The sequence below is a fragment of the Notolepis coatsorum genome, assembly GCF_963971535.1.
Source record: "Notolepis coatsorum genome assembly, chromosome: 13".
In the NCBI taxonomy this organism is placed as follows: domain Eukaryota; kingdom Metazoa; phylum Chordata; class Actinopteri; order Aulopiformes; family Paralepididae; genus Notolepis; species Notolepis coatsorum.
Window position 1 is genome coordinate 23,846,406 of NC_140177.1, and position 23,216 is coordinate 23,869,621.

The following is a 23,216-nucleotide window of genomic DNA, read 5'->3' on the forward strand; positions in this document are numbered from 1 at the left end:
TGTGTAGTGTACCGAACTAATACAACGGTATTTTATATTTATCTGTAAAGAATTTGCACTACAACCCATACCTCATTACACCTTACTGTAAATTATATTGTACCTAAATTGTACCTCATCCCACTTCTGCTTTGCACTGTATAGTATATGGTAACTCAGTTACTTCTACTCTACATAGAGCATTGTATGTATATTATATGTATATACTGAACATTTTTGTCTACGTACTTGACTTCTATTTTATACTTGCTATACTTATTTTATTATCTATTTTTGCCTAGCACAGTCTCTGGAGCGAAACAGAAGAAGCATTTTGTATAAAAGTATTCTGTACTTCTGTATGATGACAACTAATAAAGAAACTTGAACTTGATGTTAACCACTAACGACCGCCCACCGGGGGCCGTTTTGTTCACAATCTAATATAATTATTATTTAAAAAAAAAAATTACAAGTAGATTATTAATTTCAATATAGAATATTGGTTGACAGCCCTACAAGTACAATTAGTTACTGCACACTACATCACCCCTGAGTGGAACATGGAAAGCCAAACTTTCCCCCACTGTACCGAAAACCCGTACTGAACCTTGACTTCAAAACCAAGGTACGTACCGTACCGTGGTTTTTGTGTACCGTTACACCCCATATATCTATATATTATGTATATATCCCTTACCTACTCTTACTTGTTATACCATTGGCCAGTATGGCTTACTACCATAGTGTATTTACCTGTATCACTGTACATCATAATAGCATATTTACTAAATATAGTTCTCGTCATTTATATGTATTCAATTTAATCACTTACAATGTATATTGTTAGTGCACTTTACTGTTACCTTTGCACTCTGTTACTCTGCTCTTTACTGTTACCGTGCTGTACGATGACAATACATTTGAAATCTACCGTAATTCCTCTAATAGTAACCGGGTCTCAAATACAAGCCGGGTCTCTATTAATGGCCGGGTGCGCTCTTGAGCTAAGCAATTATAAGCCGGCCTCCTAATACAAGCCGGGTTACTAATATACTGAGCTGCATACTGAGCTAGTTACTTGATTTCACTTTGAAAACGTTGAAATGACCAGTGACCACCTGTAATTGCACTGTTTACTATTTCATACAGTACTTGGTTTCAATAAATGAACCCAGTACATTTGACTGGGTTCAAACTGACACAAAATGTTGATTTATTCATTATGATCCGTTTGAAAATTTGAAATATAGGCCTCCCTCTTATACAGGCCTCCTCCTAATACAAGCCTGGTACCCGCTACAGTTGAAACAAATACAAACCGGGGTTACTATTAGAGGAATTACGGTAATCTATCTTCCTAACATTTCCCATAATGCTAGCGTGTTCCTTTAAACACTTTGCAGGGGAATGCAGCAGACGTGTTTGAGAAGGACTATCGTAGACTATGGGAACTGAAACAGAACACAACCTGCTGTGGAGGCAAGTGTTTAAACTGGTTACTCATTCATCTAGCTGACACTGTTGTTGTGATAACCAAACGGAGAACAAAGAGGTTTAGCTTGTGTGAAAGTGAAACTAGTTAGCCATCTACTGTGCCAAGAAAACTGTGCCAAGAAAAACAGCTTTTATGTGTGAAGCACTAGCTTAAAAAAAATAAAGATCATATCTTGGTCCATTTTTAGTCAAGAAAATAATCGGGACGGGCCAAACATAATCTATATCTATATCTGTACATCACCCTTACCTACTCTCTTACTAGTTACTGACACTACCATAATGACTTTATACCTGTATCACTGTACATATTAATACTACAACTCTGTACATCTGATTAGCCCCATTACTCAGTAGTATATATTTTTTTTTACTTATATATTACTATTGCACTTGTTACATTTGCACTCTGGTTGGATGCCAAACCTCTTTTCGTTGTACTGTACTTGTGCCGTATGATGACAATACATTTTTATCTAATCTAAGACAAACAAATAAATACATTAAAGTACTCATGTGAAAACGTATTCCAAGCCTCATTAGTAAACTTTCATTTAGACCAGATTGAGTTCTCCACTACCCCAATATGGAGTAGAATAAAACATTGTCTCAATAACAGACCAGAGCTCAGTCAGCAACCACAGGCTAATCAGCCCCTTCCTCCCACCATGCTTTGTATTATTAATGGATCATTGCGCAGAGTTCATTTACAAGGCTAATCTTCCTATTGTGCTCCATCAACAAATGAGCTATTAGCTATGGATGAGACAAGACTACACAAGAGAACCCAAGCCGGGCTTGATCCGAGCTTCACTGGCTCCTTCAGCGTGGATGTTAGCACAGTGTGGGTGAATGATTAGTAATATAGATTACATTAGTCATATATAGGTTGAAAAAAAAGTCCTTTGTATCAATATGCTGCACCACACTTTATTCTAACCTAATATTGTGATGATTTTCCATTAACAAGAACAGTTGATCAGGGTCAAGTGGCGGAGGACCTGGCTCTCCTTCTGCAGCGATCATCCCTGAGTTGCTAGAATCAAAGATTGAGCCAGCAGAAATAAAATGATTATTAAAGCTGTCTGTAATATCCATTTTGCCCTCGATTTCACTCTGATTTACCCTTAAGAGATCAGGAAGGCTGTTTGGAGTGATAGAACCTGAGGAGGATTTAACAAGTTTCCAAAACTTTGCAGGGTTATTCAAATTGTCATGCATTGCATTAAGATAGTAGGCACATTTCGAGTTTTTAAATCAGCTTAGTGCATTTGTTTCTTAGTGTCCTATACAGATTCCAATCTAATGGAATATTCGATTTCTTTGCTTTAGCCCCGGCAGTGTCTCTCTGTCGAATGAGAGAGGACATAGAATCATTAAACCAGGGGTTGTCTTTACCGCTTATCCTAGATGTCCTAAAAGGAGCATGCTTGTCACATATAGCCAAGAAGGTGGATTTAAAATAATTCCATGCTAACTCAACATCGGTCATAAGTGAAACAATGTGTAAATCACTATTAAAAACATCATGTAGAAACGCTTGCTCATCGAAATGTTTGAATCGCCTCTTGTGAATGAAACGTGGCTTTCCTTTAGGGACCTTACAGATTAACAGATTGCAGAATGGGTACAATACAGTACGGCTCAATACAAACAACTGCTAAGAGGATGCAGACCAGATCAGGGTCCCCCATTTTCAATTCATCAAGACATTTATGACATACAAATATACAGTACTGTTTAAGAAAAAGAGATCATAAAAAAATATATACATTCGAAGGGGAAGAAACTGTACATTGGAGGGGGTGGGGTGGGGATTCTGACATTTACCGGGGCCAGTTTCTAATTGCAGCCACCCATAGGTCTTTGAGAGCGGTTTTGAAGGAAGGTAGGGATTCACATTATTTTACGGCTGTGGGTAGGGCGTTCCACATTATTGTGGCATAATTCTCTCCACTATAAAGACGTCTCACTGGATTCTGGGATCTCTGCCGTAAGTCTTGATCTACTTGTACCTGTTTGTGTATTATACCCAAAGTACATTCATTGATCCGGTTATATTCCTCTACACCTGTAACTGATTTGTGAAATGATGACCCCCCCACAGCAACCACAAGACTAGTCTATGATAAACCTTATCTATACTGGTGCTGATGAGGGACTTCTACCTGTAGGCTAATCATTATATATCACGTTCATTTCTTGTTCATCACCAGGAGGGAGATGTTTGAGTGAGAGACAGCCGACAGAAACGCATATTTGTTTATTTTTCTCATATCTTTATATTCAGATCTAATTGTATTGCCTACATTTAGGGATGGGTACCTTTCACATTTGAACCGATACCGGTACCTGTGAATCGATACCGGTACCCAACGGTACCTTTTTTCTGTACTTTAGTCTCAAGAAATTTTATTTACCTACCTCAGTCGTAAAAAACAAATCCAAACTTCAAATAACTATAATTTCGACAGTTTTCGGCTTGTCATTGCTCCGACTGCTTTGTTGTTGAATCAAGTCAAATCCTAGGTAAGCATATATTGTGCGTGTGAACGTTGACATGAAAAGAAAAAATTTAAAAAAGGGTAAAAAGAAAAATGTAAAATATTTTTTTTTAGTTTCTCACTTGATTCGATACTCGGTAGTACCGACGTGTTTCGGTTCGGTACCTCAAAAGTACCGAATTCAGTACCCATCCCTACCTACAATACCAGACCTGTTTTTATTGGCGTTCTGAGGCTTGGTAAGCCACACATCCCTGGTTGTGTCGTGATTGTTTTTAATGTATTGTAGTTTTTATGACTTTGTATGTATACTGTATTTTGTATTTATTTGAGTATTTCTGTTTTTATATTGTGTACAACTTCGGTTGATTTTAAATGTGCTATAGAAATAAAGTTGACCTTGACCGTGCCTATATTTATGTCTTTCTACTAGTACCCTGCCCATACCTGTACCTCCCCTCCCCCATGCTGCCCGAATTTTCCCAAGGGGATCAATAAAGAAATATCTCATCTTATCTGGTCAGCCAGCACGCTCATCCTCTCTCTCTCTCTCTCTCGAATCGATTTCTTTTTCTTTTTTTTATCCACTTTTTCTCCCCATTAATTTTTTTTTCTCCCATCCCAATTTCGTATTATCCAATTCTTCCCACCCCTGTCTTGAACGTTGCTAGACTATGCCTCCCACTGGTCGGCTGTAGTGAGGACAGAAGCCTTGCATCACGTGTCCCCTCCGGTACACGAGGAGGCAGCCTGTCGCATCTTTTCACCGCAGCAGCTCGAACTCTGTGGCGAGGAGTAACGTGTGGGAGGCTCACGCTGCCCCCCGCTACTTCCTGCTTCCGCCGCACCGGCGTCACCAAACCGACCTGTAGGAGTCGCTGTCCACACCGTCCAATCCCCACCCACCGGCTTTCCCACCCTCTAACACTTGCCAATTGTGTTAGTATGAACGACCGGCCAGCCGGTAGCAACGCCGAGAGCTGGGCTCGAACCCAGCGTCTCCTGCGTTAGTGGCGAGCGCCTTGCCCACTGCGCTAATCAGCCGCCCAATTTTTTTTTCAAACGAAAATATCATCCAGATCCCTCTGTGCCACAGACATTATGATGAGGGGAACAGTTTATGGGAGTCAGCAGGTGATATGGAGTCTTCCCTGCGGGAGCGGCTTGTGAGCTCAGTCAAACTGCAGAATAATTTGGACTTCAGACGTTTTTTTATTTATTTTCTAAATAAAAGTCTATTCGATTTTCGAGTCAAAGTCTATTAGATTAACTTTTGTGATGAAACAAATATAAAAGGTGCAATAAATACAGAGAGTAGATATTTTACCTTTTTATAATGATTTACCTCCATGAGGAGGTGATCCTGCCCTAGTCAAAAGTTCGGAGGACAGTAAACATGACCATCTTTAAAGCTCTATAATAATAAAATATACTAATCTCATTCATGCCACAGAAACTCAATTAGATATTTATAGCAAATTAATCAACTTGATTAGAATGACAGTCTACCTATAATGAGCAGATCACACTGGTCGTTTAACCAGAGACAGTCTATGTATAATGAACAGATCACACTGGTCGTTTAACCAGAGACAGTCTATATATATAATGATAATCACGCTGGTAGTTTTGAAGGGAAATCTGTAACACTAAAGATGGCGGCAACAATAAAACTATTTGCTACAAAATAAACATATTCTGAGAAAATAATTAAATGTGATGTTATTTCATGTTTAGAAAAAGTATAGTGCATCTTGAGGTGAAATGTGAGATGTAAAATCAATAATGATCTCTGCCAAAACCGCTGGGAGTCGCGCAGTGAGTGGTTACCCTGGTAACTAAGGACTGGCATAAACTACTGGATGGCTGAAGTGAAAATGTAAACTTTTGTTTCTTAAATGTCTTTTGCAGTGGAAAATTTTGAGTTTGTGCAAAAGCTCTGAATAGTGTTTTTCCTTTGCATTTCTGTTAACGAGAACATAAGTTCTTCATAAGTCATTCCTGCATTTCATATCCTGCACTAATGTCATGTTGTATCTGTTGAAACTGTCAAATCATTTAGATCCTTTTTAAACTCAGTAAACTCAATACGTATGCAATCTTCCGCAAGTGTGACCAAATTAGGATGCGTTCACTGTCTCTGGGCAAAATGAAGATGTTTTGACATAAATGAAGACTACACTTATATTTCAAACCAATGATAGTGCCTTACATTTCCATTGTGTTTTTTACTCATATTCTATCAATAATGAATGTACTTTGAGAATATTGCTGTCTGCTCGGTTAGGAACATTCAGATTATTGTCCCAGTACCGAAATAAAGCATTACTTTTCTCTTTTTTTACTCTTGACCTTTGTGGAAATTCCTTTCTTTACTCAAAGTAACAGGATAAACTCCCCAGGCTGGACTTGGTGGACTTTTTCTGTTTTCTATCATAAAAATGTCCTTTTTGATCAATGTAACTGTTGACTTAACATTCTGTGTTGCAAGTAATTAAAAAAAAACAATGATATGTTTGACAGATTCTTGGATCCTTTCAAAGAGTCTGGTCTTCGAGTCTGGTCATGGTAGCCAACTTGATAGTATAAAACTGAGTTATTTGGATTGATATGTATGAGCCAGCTGGACAGATATTCAGGAGACGAAGGTGAAGTCAATCGATGGTATTTATTGACAGGAACACACAGAGAACGAGGAACAGTCCTGGAGACCACAGCCCTCCATGGGGGCTGCAAGGCTCTAGAATGATGACACAACCATGCTTTTATACTACCGTAATTCCTCTAATAGTAACCCCGGCTTGTATTTGTTTCAACTGTAGCGGGTACCAGGCTTGTATTAGGAGGAGGCCTGTATAAGAGGGAGGCCTATATTTCAAATTTTCAAACGGATCATAATGAATAAATCAACATTTTGTGTCAGTTTGAACCCAGTAAAATGTACTGGGTTCATTTATTGAAACCAAGTACTGTATGAAATAGTAAACAGTGCAATTACAGGTGGTCACTGGTCATTTCAACGTTTTCAAAGTGAAATCAAGTAACTAGCTCAGTATGCAGCTCAGTATATTAGTAACCCGGCTTGTATTAGGAGGCCGGCTTATAATTGCTTAGCTCAAGAGCGCACCCGGCCATTAATAGAGACCCGGCTTGTATTTGAGACCCGGCTACTATTAGAGGAATTACGGTATGTGGGTTCCAAATTTTGCGAGCCACTGGTTAATAAATAGATGATCAGGCTTGGTCGTATATGGTCATATGTGGGGGGGGGGTATATGTGAGCCGTTGCTGAATCTGATAATATGTCCATCTTTGCTCCTCCTCAGTGGCCTGTGGCCGGAGGCCGATATAGCCATGCATGCACATTAGGTCACACAGGTCACACAGGTCAATGTATTCCTAAGTGCCTGCCTGGGTGCCTCCTGGCACATTCCAGGGACCTCTGCACCCATGGTGACCAGAGGAGCTGGATGCAAAATATTAGACATTAAATGAACTGAAAATACCTATCAAACTCGAGAGGCTCTACAGGAAATCTGGTCTTGTTGTTCACCCTGAGGCCTACAACGACCACATACAGTCTTACAAAGAAGCTCTATCCCGGACCAAAACATCATACTATGCCAACCTCATCACCAACCATCAACACAACCACAGACTACTGTTCTCCACCATTGACCGGCTACTCCGCCCCCTTGCGCCCTCCCCCTTTACTGAAGCCTCTGACCTATGCTCCAAGTTCCAGGACTTTTTCCAGGCCAAAGTGGACACCATCTACAGTCAGCTGCAGCCTCCCTCCCCCTCTTCACCTCCAACAGCCTTTGTCATAAAGCCACCCACCCAGCCAGCATGCCCATTGCCCCCCGCCCCCTCTCCTTCTTCTCCCCTGTGGATTCTGATTATGTTGCAGAGTTGGTTACCAAATTACATCTCATCTAATGGGAATTCAGCAGAATTACAACCCTCTGCACAGTGCATTCTCCCATCACATGTGTAGAGCACTCCAATATAACACAATGTAAAGAGTCACCTCAATTACAGTTCAATCCATAACTAAATTGTTGACTTTCTTTATTCCTATTAGAAGGGTTTGCAATTACATCTGCGTATGATATGGCAAAACGTTTGTTTCCATCTGCATTCCTGCATACGACTTGGTAAATACAGCCTTTGCAAATAACTCCTGTATATCCATTTTATTCCCGTTAATGGTCATGGAAAGTTTCCACCTTTGAATATTCCTGAAATCTTGCAACCCTGTGTGTGTGTGTGTGTGTGTGTGTGTGTGTGTGTGTGTGTGTGTGTGTGTGTGTGTGTGTGTTTGTGTGTGTGTGTGTAGGGATCAGTTAATTCCCCAAAACATTTTGAATACACACATGTGGCTGGGGGAACTGATTCACTCAGCAATGAATGGACCAACACCCAGCCCCTCTTTGAACTGGAGGAGATAACAGAGCCTGAAGTGAAAAAGATCATTCTGGCTCTGAAGGGCTCCAAAGCCAAGGACGCCTACGGGCTCGACACTGATTTCCTCAAAACATACTCTGATGCACTCATTAAACCCATCACTCTACTAGTGAATCAATCAATCACCTCCAGGGAAGTTCCATCATCCTGGAAGATGGCCATGGTGACCCCTATCTTTAAATCTGGCAACAAGGCACTGGTGACCAATTATAGGCCCATCAGTATACTTCCTGTCATATCCAAAGTTGCAGAGAAGTGGGTGTCGAATCTCATGACTAAACATCTCGACTTGGGCCCCACCCCACTTAACCCAATGCAGTTTGGATTCCGTGCCCTTCACTCAACAGAGTCAGCCAACTGTCTGTTTGTTGAAAAGGTCAAGAGTGCACTAGATAGCAACAAGTATGTTGGTGCTGTCTTCTTAGACCTTAGCAAGGCTTTCGACTGTGTCAACCATAATATCCTCCTAACCAAACTAACTCACTTCAATTTCTCAGCTGCTACAATAGAATGGTTTAGATCCTACTTATCAAACCGAAAACAATGTGTCACGGTCAATGGCGCCAAGTCCCCATATCTAGACAACCCTGTAGGTGTCCCTCAGGGATCAATCCTTGGGCCCCTGCTATTCTCCCTGTATATCAATGACCTGCCAAATGTGTGTCCCGAACTTAATGTACAGATGTATGCCGATGACGCAGTCATCTACACACAGGGCAAGGACATAGAGTTGATTACATCTAGGCTCACATGCGCACTAGACAAGGTACAATGCTGGCTAAACAGCACCTGTCTCCTACTTAATGCGAAAAAGACTGTGTACATGTTCTTTAGCAAGCGTCCAGAAACCATCAAGCGGTCCAATGTGTTCCTGAGGAAGGAGGGAAGGAAGGAAGAACTAGAACTTGTTTCCCACTTCAAATTCCTTGGAGTCATCCTGGACTCAAACCTGACCTTTAAGAAACACATAAAGAAAGTGAGGAACACCATCAACTTCAACATTTCCAACTTCAAACAAATACGGCCCTCCCTAACACTTGAAGCCGCAAAGACATACCTACACTGTATGGTCTTCTCTCACATTGAATATTGCCTTCTAAACTGGTCATTTACTGGGGCCACAGCCATGAAACCCATAGAACAACTCTACAACAGAGCATTGAAGGTATATGACAGGAAACAGTACTCATACCACCACTGTAAAATCCTGGATAAGCATCAAATTTAAAATTTTGAAAACCTCAGACATTATAAAAGTTCCTGCTTTGTATATAAATGCCTGCACAGATTAGCCCCTCCCCCTCTCAAGGAGTTTATCCACGAGAAAAGGAACACTGGATTAGCCACTAGATCAAACACCAGAGGGGATTGTGAGGTCCATTTTAGAAAGACCGCCTTCAGCAAAAATTGTCTATCGATAAAGGGAAGTGGAACATGGAACAGCCTTCCGGTCCCCTTAAGGGAATGTCCCACCCTGTCCACCTTTAAGGGCCAACTCAGGAAATGGCTGTTAGACAGCCAAATATGCACTCATTAGGGATGTTAGTGATGTTGTACTGACTGAATGTCATGTTAGTGTGGTCCTGTCAGTGATGTCAGTTTTTATGAATGAACGTTGTATGGTCCGTTTTGTGTTTGTTTTACGTTAGGACTACGGGTGGAAATTAGCCCTGTGCTATTCCCGGCATATTTACGTCCTTATCATGCTGTGATGTTATGCATACACATGTAAATGATGTTCATTAATTTGCATTGTCCTTAATAAACAAATCTTAAAGTCTTTTACTATAGGTCAATAAAAACAATACACACACACAAAAAAACATTAAAAAAATATATATTTTCGATTATAAATCGATTCTTTTTTTTTATCTACTTTTTCTCCCCATTTTTCAATTTTTCTCCCATCCCAATTTCGTATTATCCAATTCTACCCTCCCCTGTCTCGAACGTTGTTAGGCCATGCCTCCCACTGGTCGGCTGTAGTGAGGACAGAAGCCTTGCATCACGTGTCCCCTCCGGTACACGAGGAGGCAGCCGTCGCATCTTTTCACCTGCACAGCGCGATCTCTCAGCGGCGAGGAGTAACGCGTGGGAGGCTCACGCTGCCCCCGTTGCTTCCCGATTCTGCTGTACAGGCACACCAACCGACCTGTAGGAGTCGCTGTCTACAACGTCCGATCCCCACCCACCGGCTTTCCCACCCCCTAATACTGCCAATTGTATTAGTATGACCAGCCATGCCGGAAGCAACGCAGAGAGCTGGGCTCGAACCCAGCATCTCCTGTGTTAGTGGCGAGCGCCTTGCCCACTGCGCCACTTAGCCGCCGCTGATTATAATCGATTCTAACATTTTCAAATCGATGCAGTTGAATCGTCACATTAGGATCGATGCATTTCGATGCATCGTTACACCCCTACTACCTACTATACCAATATGTCTCACTCTCTACTACTACACTCAACACTGCAGCAGTGCAGCACCCACGTTTCAACACTGTTTGATGAACATTGTTACTCAGCTGAAAGAGTTGTACCCTTCCTGCTGACTTGTCGTACAGAACTTGTAAGTCTCTTTGGATAAAAGCATCAGCTAAATTACTAAATGTAAATTGTGATAACCTGAAATAACTTTTTTTTTTTCTCTCCTTCACCACTTTTTAGCTCTATTTTAGCTCTATTTAGCTCTATTTACTATTTCTGTCTTTGTTTTTAACATGTATTAATCGCCGTTGATGCTGTGATGGACACCTGATTTTCCCTACAGGGATAAATAAAGGTTTTCAATTCAATTCAGTTCAATTTAAATGTAGGGGGGGGGGGGGGGGGGTGACTGCTTCTAGCAGGTGACAGGCACCTACCTCCAGCACGGGGCCCGTCCCCAGGATGGTGCGCTGCAGGGCCCCGGAGCAGCCCTTGTGGCTGAGGGCGGTCAGGCAGTGGATCAGGAAGTTGGTGCTCTGGGTCTTCCCCGAGCCGCTCTCCCCGGATATGACCACGCACTGGTTGACCTGCTTCCTCAGCATGGTGCGGTACGCCACGTCCGCCACGGCGAAGATGTGAGGACTCAGCTTGGTCAGCGGCAGGTTCTCGTACATCTTCACGTACTTGGGGTTGTAGATGGGCAGGAACCGGTAGGGGTTGATGGCGATGAGGATGCCGCTGGCGTAGGTGTAGATGTCGTGCTTGTGGAAGCGCCGGCGCAAGGCCGCCAGGATGCTGTCCTCGGTCAGGGCGGGGAGGTCGCAGAGGTCATCGTAGTCTTCTTCCGCGGCGTCCGCTCCCAGGGCGCGTTTCTCCAGGATGAAGTAGTAGCCCTGGGTCTGAGGGTGCTGGCCCTGGGCCTCTGGGGGCCACAGTCTGACTCGTCCCAGAGGCAGGTCCCCAGGCTCCAGAAGCCTCTCCTCGCCTGCGCTCCCCCTGACCTCCAGCAGGCTGTATGCCTGGCTCATATCCAGGCCCAGAGTGGTGCCCGCGCTCCGGGCCACGGCGGCGGCGGTGTCCTCTGCGCCCACCTGCAGGGAACAGCAGGGGGCGGTGTCTCGGGACGGCCTGGGGTAGATCTGCAACATCAGGGCTGGTCCATCCTGCCGGGCTGCCCCCTCTCCATCCATCGCACTCGTGCCCAGAAACACTGGCAGGCCTCAGCATACCTCACTGTGCCCACTCTCTACCTGCGTCCACTGGAGACAGAAGAACACAAAACACAATGACATGTCTCGAGAGAGAGCAATGAAAATGAGTTGTATTCATGATATCCTCAAAAACAGCTAAACACAACTAAACCAATGGTCGCCGTTTTTATTCAATTCTGAATTGGGTCGCGTGATACACCCATACTAGAAAAAAGTATTGCGATACCCGGCCATTCAAAATTGTCCAATACTTTTACTTGATACTTTCAGAATAATAGCCTGATGCTGTATTTTCTATGAGTTGAGTGACTGGAGTTGTTTGTTTGTTTGTTTGTTTGTTTGTGTGTGTGTGTGTGTGTGTGTTTGCGCAAGCTTTGCGTAGTGGGCATGATGTCAACAGTGTCAAGCTGATTTTAAGTAGCCAAACTGAGATTAGTTATGTAGCTCAGCAGCTTTTTTTTTTTTACCACCCCTCCCCTCACCACCCCTCCCCGCACCTCCCCTCGCCTCACCACACCTCCCCACCCCTCCCCTCCGCACACACCACCCCTCGCCTCCCCTCACCACACCTCCCCTCACCTTCCCGGGAACTATTGTTTCCTCATGTATTTGTATGTATTTGTGCTCCCAGCCCCCCTGGCACTCCTCTCCCACGAGAACTCCACCTTTCTCACAGAATATATAGAACATAAGATGTTCCTTTATTGATCCCCTTGGCGAAATGTGTGCGTCATAGCATGAAGGAGGGGGGAGGGGAGGTACAATGGGCAGGGTAATAGTAGAAAGACATAAATATAGACAATGCAATTAGATCTGAATATAATAATATGAGAAAAATAAACAGTGTAAACAAAGGTGCAGATGAAGATATGTACAGTAAAAATTAAGTTGAACTGAACACACACTCTCTCTCTCTCTCTACCCCCGCCGTTACACCCCCCCCCCCCCCTCTGTCATCACATCTCCTCCCCTTGATAATATTATTCCCACAGCCAGCACCACAGGAACTAACTGTATCATAAGCACAGTGTAATCTTGTGGGGGTGCGGCATGAGCAACATTACACAGGTTTCTCACAACATTGGCGTCTATAACTTGTTCTGAGCTCTTGTCAATTTCATTTTGCAGCAGCATCTGTCTATTCCAGCAAAATATCTTAAGAGAGAGAGAGAGCAGCTGAGAGTGAGAGGCTATCGATCACATGAGAGAGAGAGCAGCTGAGACTGAGAGGCTATCGATCACATGAGAGAGAGAGACCAGCTGAGACTGAGAGGCTATGGATCACATAGCAGAGAGAGAGCAGCTGAGACTGAGAGGCTATCGATCACATAGCAGAGAGAGAGAGACCAGCTGTGACTGAGAGGCTATCGATCACATGAGAGAGAGAGCAGCTGAGACTGAGAGGCTATCGATCACATAGCAGAGAGAGAGAGACCAGCTGAGACTGAGAGGCTATCGATCACATAGCAGAGAGAGAGACCAGCTGAGACTGAGAGGCTATCGATCACATAGCAGAGAGAGAGCAGCTGAGACTGAGAGGCTATCGATCACATGAGAGAGAGAGCAGCTGTGACTGAGAGGCTATCGATCACATAGCAGAGAGAGACCAGCTGAGACTGAGAGGCTATCGATCACATAGCAGAGAGAGAGCAGCTGAGACTGAGAGGCTATCGATCACATTATAGCAGAGAGAGAGCAGCTGAGACTGAGAGGCTATCGATCACATAGCAGAGAGAGAGCAGCTGAGACTGAGAGGCTATCGATCACATAGCAGAGAGAGACCAGCTGAGACTGAGAGGCTATCGATCACATAGCAGAGAGAGAGCAGCTGAGACTGAGAGGCTATCGATCACATTATAGCAGAGAGAGAGCAGCTGAGACTGAGAGGCTATCGATCACATAGCAGAGAGAGAGACCAGCTGAGACTGAGAGGCTATCGATCACATAGCAGAGAGAGACCAGCTGAGACTGAGAGGCTATCGATCACATAGCAGAGAGAGAGCAGCTGAGACTGAGAGGCTATCGATCACATTATAGCAGAGAGAGAGCAGCTGAGACTGAGAGGCTATCGATCACATAGCAGAGAGAGAGCAGCTGAGACTGAGAGGCTATCGATCACATAGCAGAGAGAGACCAGCTGAGACTGAGATTGAGGAGGGAGTGTCTGAGGATGAGGATGATGAGTATGATCCTGATCGTGATGAAGACACGTCTGATTGACAGAAGCTCAGCGGGAGGTCTTCATGTCTAATGAGACCCAAGACAAAGACCAAACTGAGAAGAACATAACCAGAATGACCTCAGGGCTCACTAGATATGCATTATGCAAGACATGAAGACATAAAGACATGTCCAAGACATGAAGACATGTTCAAGACATGTTCAAGACATAACGACATGTCCAAGACATAAAGACAGCCTTTGAGGTGTGTGAATAATATGAACAAAATTATGCTTGGTTTTAGGCAACGTATATCTAACGTAGATCTCTCTAACTAACCCATTTTTGTGTCAAAGACATTTTTTACCCATAATGCCACAGATGTTAACTTTAGTCACTAAAGTTATTAAAATCACACACAGGCCATTTATTCTAGAAAAGTGTGTTTTCTAATATTATTCTATTATAGTCAGATCAAATATTTCTTCACTATAGGAAATATGAGTGAATTTATAGTATACTTTACTGTAAACGAGTGGTATCGTACGGTGAATCGTCTTGATTTAATAAAAAGTGATGAATGGATAATAGGGTTATGAGGTGAGAAAAACAATAGTAGACTGTAGAGTTAAAACAAAACAACAGGTGTGTGAAACTTTCTAACACGTTAAGCATTTATAATACATTCAGTTCAGACTGTTTGTATTCTACTCAAAGATGTCCCCCCCCTTACCTGGAGTGCTGTGCTGCTATATATCCATCCAGATAGTTTTGTTGTGATTCGCCTAGTTTTGGAGATTATCTGCTGTGTGGAGAGATGTCTGCCTTCACTCCATATGGACCAAAGGACCAAAAAACGTACATTTGAAACTCAAAAGCAACGTCTCTTTCCAGAAATTGATTGATTGATTGATTGATTGAATCAATGAACGTGAATCAATCATGACCCGGTGACTCAAGATAATTCGCAGACCTTGTTGTTTCATGTTGGGGAACTATTTTCTACCAAAGTACACCCCCATACAGTAATGAATGGGTGGGGGGGGGGGGGTGTAGTAACTGAGTCATGATTTCTGGAAAGTAACGTTGTTTTTCCTATGCATTTTTTGGTGCTTTGGGGATTGTATTGTATTGGAGTGACGGCACTCCACTGGAGATATCTCCAAAATTAGGTGAATCACACCAAAACTATCAGGATGAATATATAGCACTCTAGGTAAGGGGTGAATTTATTTAAAATGTTCCTCTCTGATTTTGGGTGAACTGTCCCTTTAGAGCAACTCTACCACCGATAAATCTCCAAGGCAGGGTGCGTGTGGATACTTGTCCTACAAGCATGAAAACTATTGAGGACATCAATGGGGGGGGGGGGGGGGGACAGAACAAACCCAATAACAATGCAGTTACAAATAAATGACAAATGTAACAATACAGTCTGAGCTGTCAAAACCGTCCTCACCTTCCCATGAAGAATACTCATTTCATTTCTGAAAAGAAAACATTGTTGACAACAACAAGGAAGAAGATGCAGGGCGGCGGGTATTCCAAATAATCACACACAAAAAAATCGGTTCACCTGCGCTTCCGAAAAGGTGAGCAAATAAAGTTATTATTATCCCTAATTGAAAAGTACGCCAAAGTTGTTATTAAATGCAAACGGGTTTCCTACATCGATGTTACAGCTGACAGGGAGGAGCAGTAGATATGGATGATGTCCTCCTCGTCCTGGTCGAGTTGTTCGCCTACTTCCTAGGTTTGTCTACCACTCTCTCAGCGACGAGCTGGAAGTAATGGGTGTGTGTGTGTGTGTGTGAACCATCTGCGGCTCTGCTACCCTACTCCCCTGAACAGACACCCTTCAGAGGAGATGTAGCAGAACTGCCTAGCAAAGACCAACAAACTACATAATAGGGAGGAATGTGATACTTTTGCTTAATTGAAAAGGGTAGTTGGAGTTGATAGGGTGGGGGTAAAAAAAACTGATCCTTTTATGATTTTGTCTCTGGAGGACTGTATTTTATCTTCTCCAGGCACTATCGTGAGCTTTCAGCGAGCCCTGGTGGATGTTCGAGGTACTACCACGCAGCCAATTTACACTCCTCACTCAAAGAGCCGAATAAAAATATTTACACAACACTTGAACACAAAAAACCAGTTACAAACTTCTTTACAGTCAAGGATTAAAAAGGAAATTGAGAAAATGACATGAACAGACAATAATACACACAGAAAATGATAGGCTGTGTGCAGATGTGTGATCATCTCTGAACTTAGCCCCTTTCCCACAGTCACGAAAGCTGAACTCTGACTCCTCTGTTGCCTATACTCAACTTACCTACTGCTTTCACTGTCTACAACGGCCCATCTACCTCATAGTCTACCCATATAACTCTGTATGATAGCATGTACAATAGTGCTGTATATACCATAATATATATTTAGATTTAGAGCACAACAACTGTATATATATCCATATGTCTGAATATACCTGTATATAATCCTTCTATACCTACTTATACACTTGCATATAACCCATATAACTCTGTATGATAGCATGTACAATAATTCTGTATACCGTGTGTATATAGGGCTCCTCACAGCTAGCCAGAGCCAGGTAGATGAGGGAGATTCAAGATATGTATTTGTCATATGCACAGTTAAACCTTACTTTTCTATTCCCCCTTTCACACAGAAGCACAAAATATAGACTTAAACTAGAATACAAATATTAAGAAAATATGCTAAATGCTAAAATAAAGAATCTTAAAAAGATAAATAAAGTATAAAAATAAGGCAGGAGTGACAGAATAACAGTATTGCACATTCAGTTCACAGTGTAGTGGTAAAAGGATATAAAGTATATATATATTGAAATTCTTTATTTGGAATTACCCCTTGAGATGAACCATCTCGTTTTCAAGGCGGTCCACAGCTTACAGAATACATAAAGTACATATCTGTATTAACAAAACAAAAAGAAACAAACAAAACCGAACACAAACAAGATAAAAATGAATAATAAACAGGTTCAAACAACATCAAACAAGAGGAACATAAGACGAACAAACAACAAAACACAGAGCACATATTAAAGTCATTGCGTGAAAGATTTGTTATACTATTATTAGTGGAAACATGAATGTAACTGAGGGGTACAATTCCCTGACTGTATGGTTAGATATGATACTTACTACCACTACCTCTTGTACTTTAGACTCTGGCCACCCAGTACTAGGTATGAATATGTTGAACACTCCCACCTGATAAACGGATCCAACACAAATGTACCAAATCGAAAGTTTGAGTTTTAATACATAGCAAAAGGTATGTACAACGATCACTTAATTACATTTATGATTTGAAATAGTATGCACTTTTATGGCAAATGAGTATTCGTAGGTAGATCAATATCGAATGTCCAATCTCTGATTGCGCAGGAAGCAAATATACAACCTGGAATATCTAGGGAACAATAGCGATGATACTTGAATGATTATATAGCTGGATACACTAGGGGAAGGTTCCGACTGCTTGTAGGACAGCTGGAGGGGGGGGGGGGGGGTTAGAGAGTCACTGGCTGGATCCCGTCTGGCCGAGGGTATCTTGGGAGAGTCCACAGTTGTGCGACACGGTGCCCAACGATCCTCGATCCACAGATGAATGCAGTTGGACCCTCTGTGGCCGGCGTCCTCCGGTCCACGACGGAGAGACGTGAGGCGACCTCACTGTGCAGAGCGCCGTCTCACCTGTCGTCCTCTCCGGGGGGGGTATTTCCAACACACCGCAGTGTTGGCCTTTATCCATAGAATAATCAAAGTACTCAAAGCATAATCCAAGCCGGGGAAGGCTAGCCGTCGTCGGTAGAATAATCCAATATACAGGTCCACTCGCTCTTTGGCCTGGAGCTCCTCGGGTGCAGCTTCACGTGGGGTCAACCACCCTGGATAAGCGTCCAGCTGATGCCCGAAACGATGGGGGTGCTGATTACTATAGAACTCTTACCGCACGAGGCACTATATATGAATAGACTATTATTAGCTTAATAGAATACGTCCAACTCGACGATATAGTGCCAAATATGACTATTCAAATATTAATATACACGATGTCTCAATGCCGATACTGGGCCGAATTGGCCTTACTGCCCACACGTGGTTCGCGGGGAGGCTTTTGCGTCTGTCACTCTGTTAGAGGGTAAGGAACTGGACTAAAAGCAAGTTCTACTTTAATAGCGCAGTATATATACGCACTATGAACAAATAGTACCATTAGTGGTGCGGTAGACATATTCCTACGCGGAACTAGGACTTGTCCATACATGTTGAGCGGTACGATTGAACTTGGTCTGAGGGGTATGGCGACCTGGCACCAAGGTCTTGTCCAATGGTAGAATGGAGACTATTATGGGATGTTCAGTAGACTAGAAGGGATATTCAATGCATATTGTACAAGGAATATACAAGGGATATCAGGGTATATCAGGGGATATACAAATACAATTAAATATATATATATAAATAAATATATATATTCGGTTTAATCTGATCCTTCAGAACAATGAACAAGTAATCTCAAGGTGAGAGGACAGCGCAGTTTTAAACAGTTGAAAGGAGGCTATAGAGCAGGGGTGGGCAATTATCTTTCCCGGGGGGCCGAATGAGCAACTGAAAATATGTTGGAGGGCCGGGCCAAAATTCCAAACTCAATTATGCATAATATACATTTTATTTCTATATAAAAAGCAGTAAATGGCATTGTTTTGACCCCTGGTAAGAGTGTATGTTATTATTTGGCAATTAAAAGGTGAGGTTAGCTTTCAAAAATATCATTTATTCAAATAGAATTTATTTCCAAAATGATAAACAAAATGTGAAACATTAATAACAAAGGGCATGTATGAAAGAGTGCTATACAAATAAAGTTATTATTTTGAGTTTCATATACTATTGAAACAAGGATTTTCTTAGCTTTCTAAAGACATCACATCATCTTATAGCCAAAATAAACAAGACATGTCACTGAACTGTGTAAAGAAAAGTGTCCCAGTTTTGTAGCCTTTTTTACTTTACATGCCTATATTAAACATTTAATGTTTTCAGAACTGTGCAAAAAAAAAGAAAAAAAATATATCAAGTGTCCCATTTCACTTGTTATATTTCCACATTTTAGTGTTCTTCAGTTCTTTTTTTTTTCATTCAGTGTGATAAAACCAGTCTCTGTTGAGCTTTAACAAGTCCATCAAAGTCAGGTTGCATGTCTGAGGTGGAGATGCGAAGCACAGCTGCCAGATGTTCATCAGTGAGAGAGGATCTGTACCTGGACTTGGTAAACGCCATGACTGAGAATGTCTGTTCACATATGTAGGTGGATCCAAAGAGAACCAACATCTTCTGAGCATGTCTCCTCATGTTTGGAAAGTTCTCCTCCTTGAGAGCAGAGTAGAACTCTAGCAGTGATGCTGACTTAAAGTGCTCTTTCAGTAGTGAATCAGACTGCAGGTCAATGAGTTCAAGCTGAACATCAGTGGGTGCACTATCAACACTGCAGGTAAAGGGAGAGGAAACCAGCTGCATTTCATCCTCAACCTTTTTGAAATCTTGAAAACGCCTTGAAAATTCATCATGCAGTGCTCCCAACATGGATGAGTACCTGTGGCACTGTGCCGGTGATCAGCTGATGGTTTGACTTCTTTCAGGGTTTTCATGTGTTCGAGATTGTTGCTGCTGCCTAGTTGCCTTGAAATTAATTGCAAATAAAAAAAATGTAATCTACCTACCTCAGTTGTGAAAAAAAACCACACGACAGTTTTCGGCTTGCCATTGCCCTGACTGCTTTGTTGTTGAATCAAGTCAAATCCTAGGTAGGCGTTGACATGAAAAAAAATATATATATATATATATATACATTACATATATATATATATATATATATAATTTTTTTTTTTTTTTTATTATTATCATGTAATCTTTCGCGGGCCGGTCAGAATCATCCCGCGGGCCGTACAATGCCCAGGTCTGCTATAGAGCTAATATGAGCTGGGAGATTGTTCCAGTCAGATGGACCTTTGAACCTGAATGAAATGGTGATTACATTTGTCGGAACTTAAAAAAAAATCTGTGCACAGTTGATGTCTAGAGGTGAAAGGGTCCATACTGTTTGAGATATTGCGGATAATTGAAGTGAATACATTTAAAAATGAACTGTAACCAGTGCTGCTGTCGTCTTACTGTGGGAGATGGCAAATTAAGGTTTTCATACATGGTGCAGTGGTTTTATTGTTTTATTGTGGATCCCCATTAGTCTACACACCAAAGTGAGACTACTCTTCCTGGGGTCCAAACATTAAAAATACAAACGAACAAAACAGTGAATAAAAGCTCACTCAATATTCATCAGTTAGATATCACAATTCTCAACCATAAAATACAAATGACATATTCAGTCCATAAGAACAAAACAGATCAAAATCATATATATGATTTTAACTCATATTATAGCATAGCTTTTCTCAAGTCACTCAAGTGGTTTCTCAAGTGGTGAGTCAAATATGGACAGCCAAGAGCAAATCTGCATAAACGGTTGAATAATGTGTTTAGTGGAAGAAGGTTGGTTTTAGATGCAGTTTGGTAAACGACGTCAGCGTAAAGTACACTATGTATGCATTGTTGCAAATATTGCAACTAATGGTAGTGGAGGAGGTGGCAGTGAGGTCACAGCAGCAGTCAGAGTGTCTGTGTAGCTCACAGTTCAACCAGTCAGTGATGTGGGGGGGCGGGGCTTGTTGAGGGAGCTGTTCACAAGTCTGATGGATTGTGGGTAGAAACAGGGCTCCCCAGTTGAAGACAGAATGAGAGAGTGAACTCCCAGACATGTCCAGTAGGTAAAACCTGATAAAGGGAGAAGGGGAAGACCACAAGGCTGCTGACACCAGTGTTGTAGTCGAGTCACTAAATCTCGAGTCTCGAGTCCCCAGTGTCCGAGTCCAAGAGCCCGAGTCCGAGTCAAGTCCCCATTACCCTAGTCCGAGACCGAGTCGTCAAGGTTGAGTCCACTCCACTCTGGCAGTCAAAGTCAAATGATTATAGTCAAATAAAAAAAGGTCTACATTAAACATAAACACAGCGGTCACCATTTCAAAGGGAGTTTATTTATTTTGTGACACAATAGCCAAACAAATGCACTAGCCATCATTATCTTATGCCAAATGATTACGGCGGCCTATTACAAAAACATTTATTTATCAATTAACAAGTGCGAGTCCTCGTCTGCTGCACCTTCCCAGTCTGAATGCAGTCAATGCTCGAGTCCGATTCATCAGTGCTCAAGTCCTAGTCGGGTCACGACGAGTCCTGAAAATCAGTCCTGGACTCGAGTACTACAACACTGGCTGATACTGTATGTCTTCCACTTCCACCCCTCTGAGGAGAGCAGAGGAGGCAGCTGCTCCATGTGTGCTCTGTGCGCTGCGCCCTGGCCTTGACTGGCTGTCCTGCCAGGTGGAGCAGAAGGCCACTGTTGACAGGCGTTTCATTGACAGAGCTCCGCCACCGGCTGCTTCATAATGTACGTTATGTCATAGGCTTACGTAATATATTTATGTATTGTATGCGTAATATATTTATGTTTCGTATTGGCGAAAGTCCCCCCCCCCAAAAAAATAGCACAATTATTATTAACTGTTACCTAAAACTAACCATAACCTTAACCATAACCCCCTAACTTACATATCCGAGGACCTGACATGGACCACACACATTGACAGTGTTGTGAAGAAGGCACGACAACGCCTCTACTTCCTCAGGCGCCTAAGGAAGTTCCAAGTCAGTCAGAAGATCCTTAAGAACTTCTACTCATGTACAATAGAGAGCATCCTGACTGGCAACATCACCTCCTGGTTTGGGAATAGCACTGCACAAGACCGAAGCAGACTACAAAGAGTGACACGTTCAGCCGAACGCACAATTGGAGGGGGGCTCCCCACCCTCCAGAACATTTACAACAAGCGGTGCAGGGGCAAGGCTAAGAGAATCATTAAAGACTCCAGTCACCCGAACAACTGCCTCTTTGAACTGCTGCGGTCAGGCAAGCGATACCGGAGTCTCAAGGCGAGCACAGAAAGACTCAGAAGAAGCTTCTATCCCCAGGCCATCAGGCTGCTCAACGAACAATGAACACTACACAACAACAACCATCAAACGCACATAGCACACACATCCACACGCACACACTCACTTTAAACAAACACACTGTAGCACCCACTCCACACACTTTATAGCACACACTCACTTTAAACAAACACACTGTAGCACCCACTCCCCACACTTTATATTTATTGATGAAGGATTGCACTACAACTCGTACACCTTACTGTAAATTGTACCTAAATTGTACCTCATCCCATTTCTGCTTTGCACTATATAGTATTGTACATTAGTACACTGCATAGTATTGTATATTATATGGTAACTCAGTTACGTCTATTCTGCATCGAACATTGTACATATGTCTATACTGAACACTGTGACCTCATTTTCTACTACTAATTTACATGCTATACTATGTTATTTGATACTATCTTGTCTAGCACAGTCTCTGGAGCGTAACAGTAAGAAGCATTTTGTATGAAAGTATTATGTACTTCTGTATGACAACTATTAAAGAAACTTGAAACTTGAAACTAACTTTAACCATAACTTTCTTTCTTAATGTGGGCGGCTAGGTGGTGTAGTGGGCAAGGCACTCGCCACCAGTGTGGAGACGCTAGGATTCGCGTGTTCGAATCCAGCTCTCCACATTGTTTTCAGTTTAGCTGGTCGTCCGCAGTAATACACATTGGCCGTATTACGGGGAGGGAAAACTGAAGGGTGGGGATCGAACGTTGTGAACAAGCGACTCCTACAAGTCGGTTGGTGCGCCTGCGCAGTAGAATCAGGAAGTGTCGGGGGCAGCGTGAGCCTCCCACGCGTTACTCCT

General features: G+C 42.4%; 1 protein-coding gene across 6 annotated transcripts in view; it reads right to left on the bottom strand.

Annotated features, from left to right (window-relative positions):
- LOC311239615 (myosin IXb) overlaps positions 1-16,024 on the bottom strand; it is a 119,710-nt gene extending 103,686 nt beyond the window's left edge. For 5 of the 6 annotated variants that reach the window (XM_084327989.1, XM_084327990.1, XM_084327991.1 and 2 more), the window contains exons 1-2: positions 15,703-16,012; positions 11,309-12,130 (exon numbers count right to left, since the gene is read on the bottom strand). In XM_084327989.1, coding sequence (XP_084184115.1) covers positions 11,309-12,061 — 753 coding nt within the window. In that variant the 5' untranslated portion in view covers positions 12,062-12,130; positions 15,703-16,012. Of the gene's footprint in view, positions 1-11,308; positions 12,131-15,702 lie in introns of all 6 variants that reach the window. The other variant, XM_084327988.1, reaches the window with a different exon arrangement.
- Between the last annotated feature and the right edge of the window lie 7,192 nt (positions 16,025-23,216).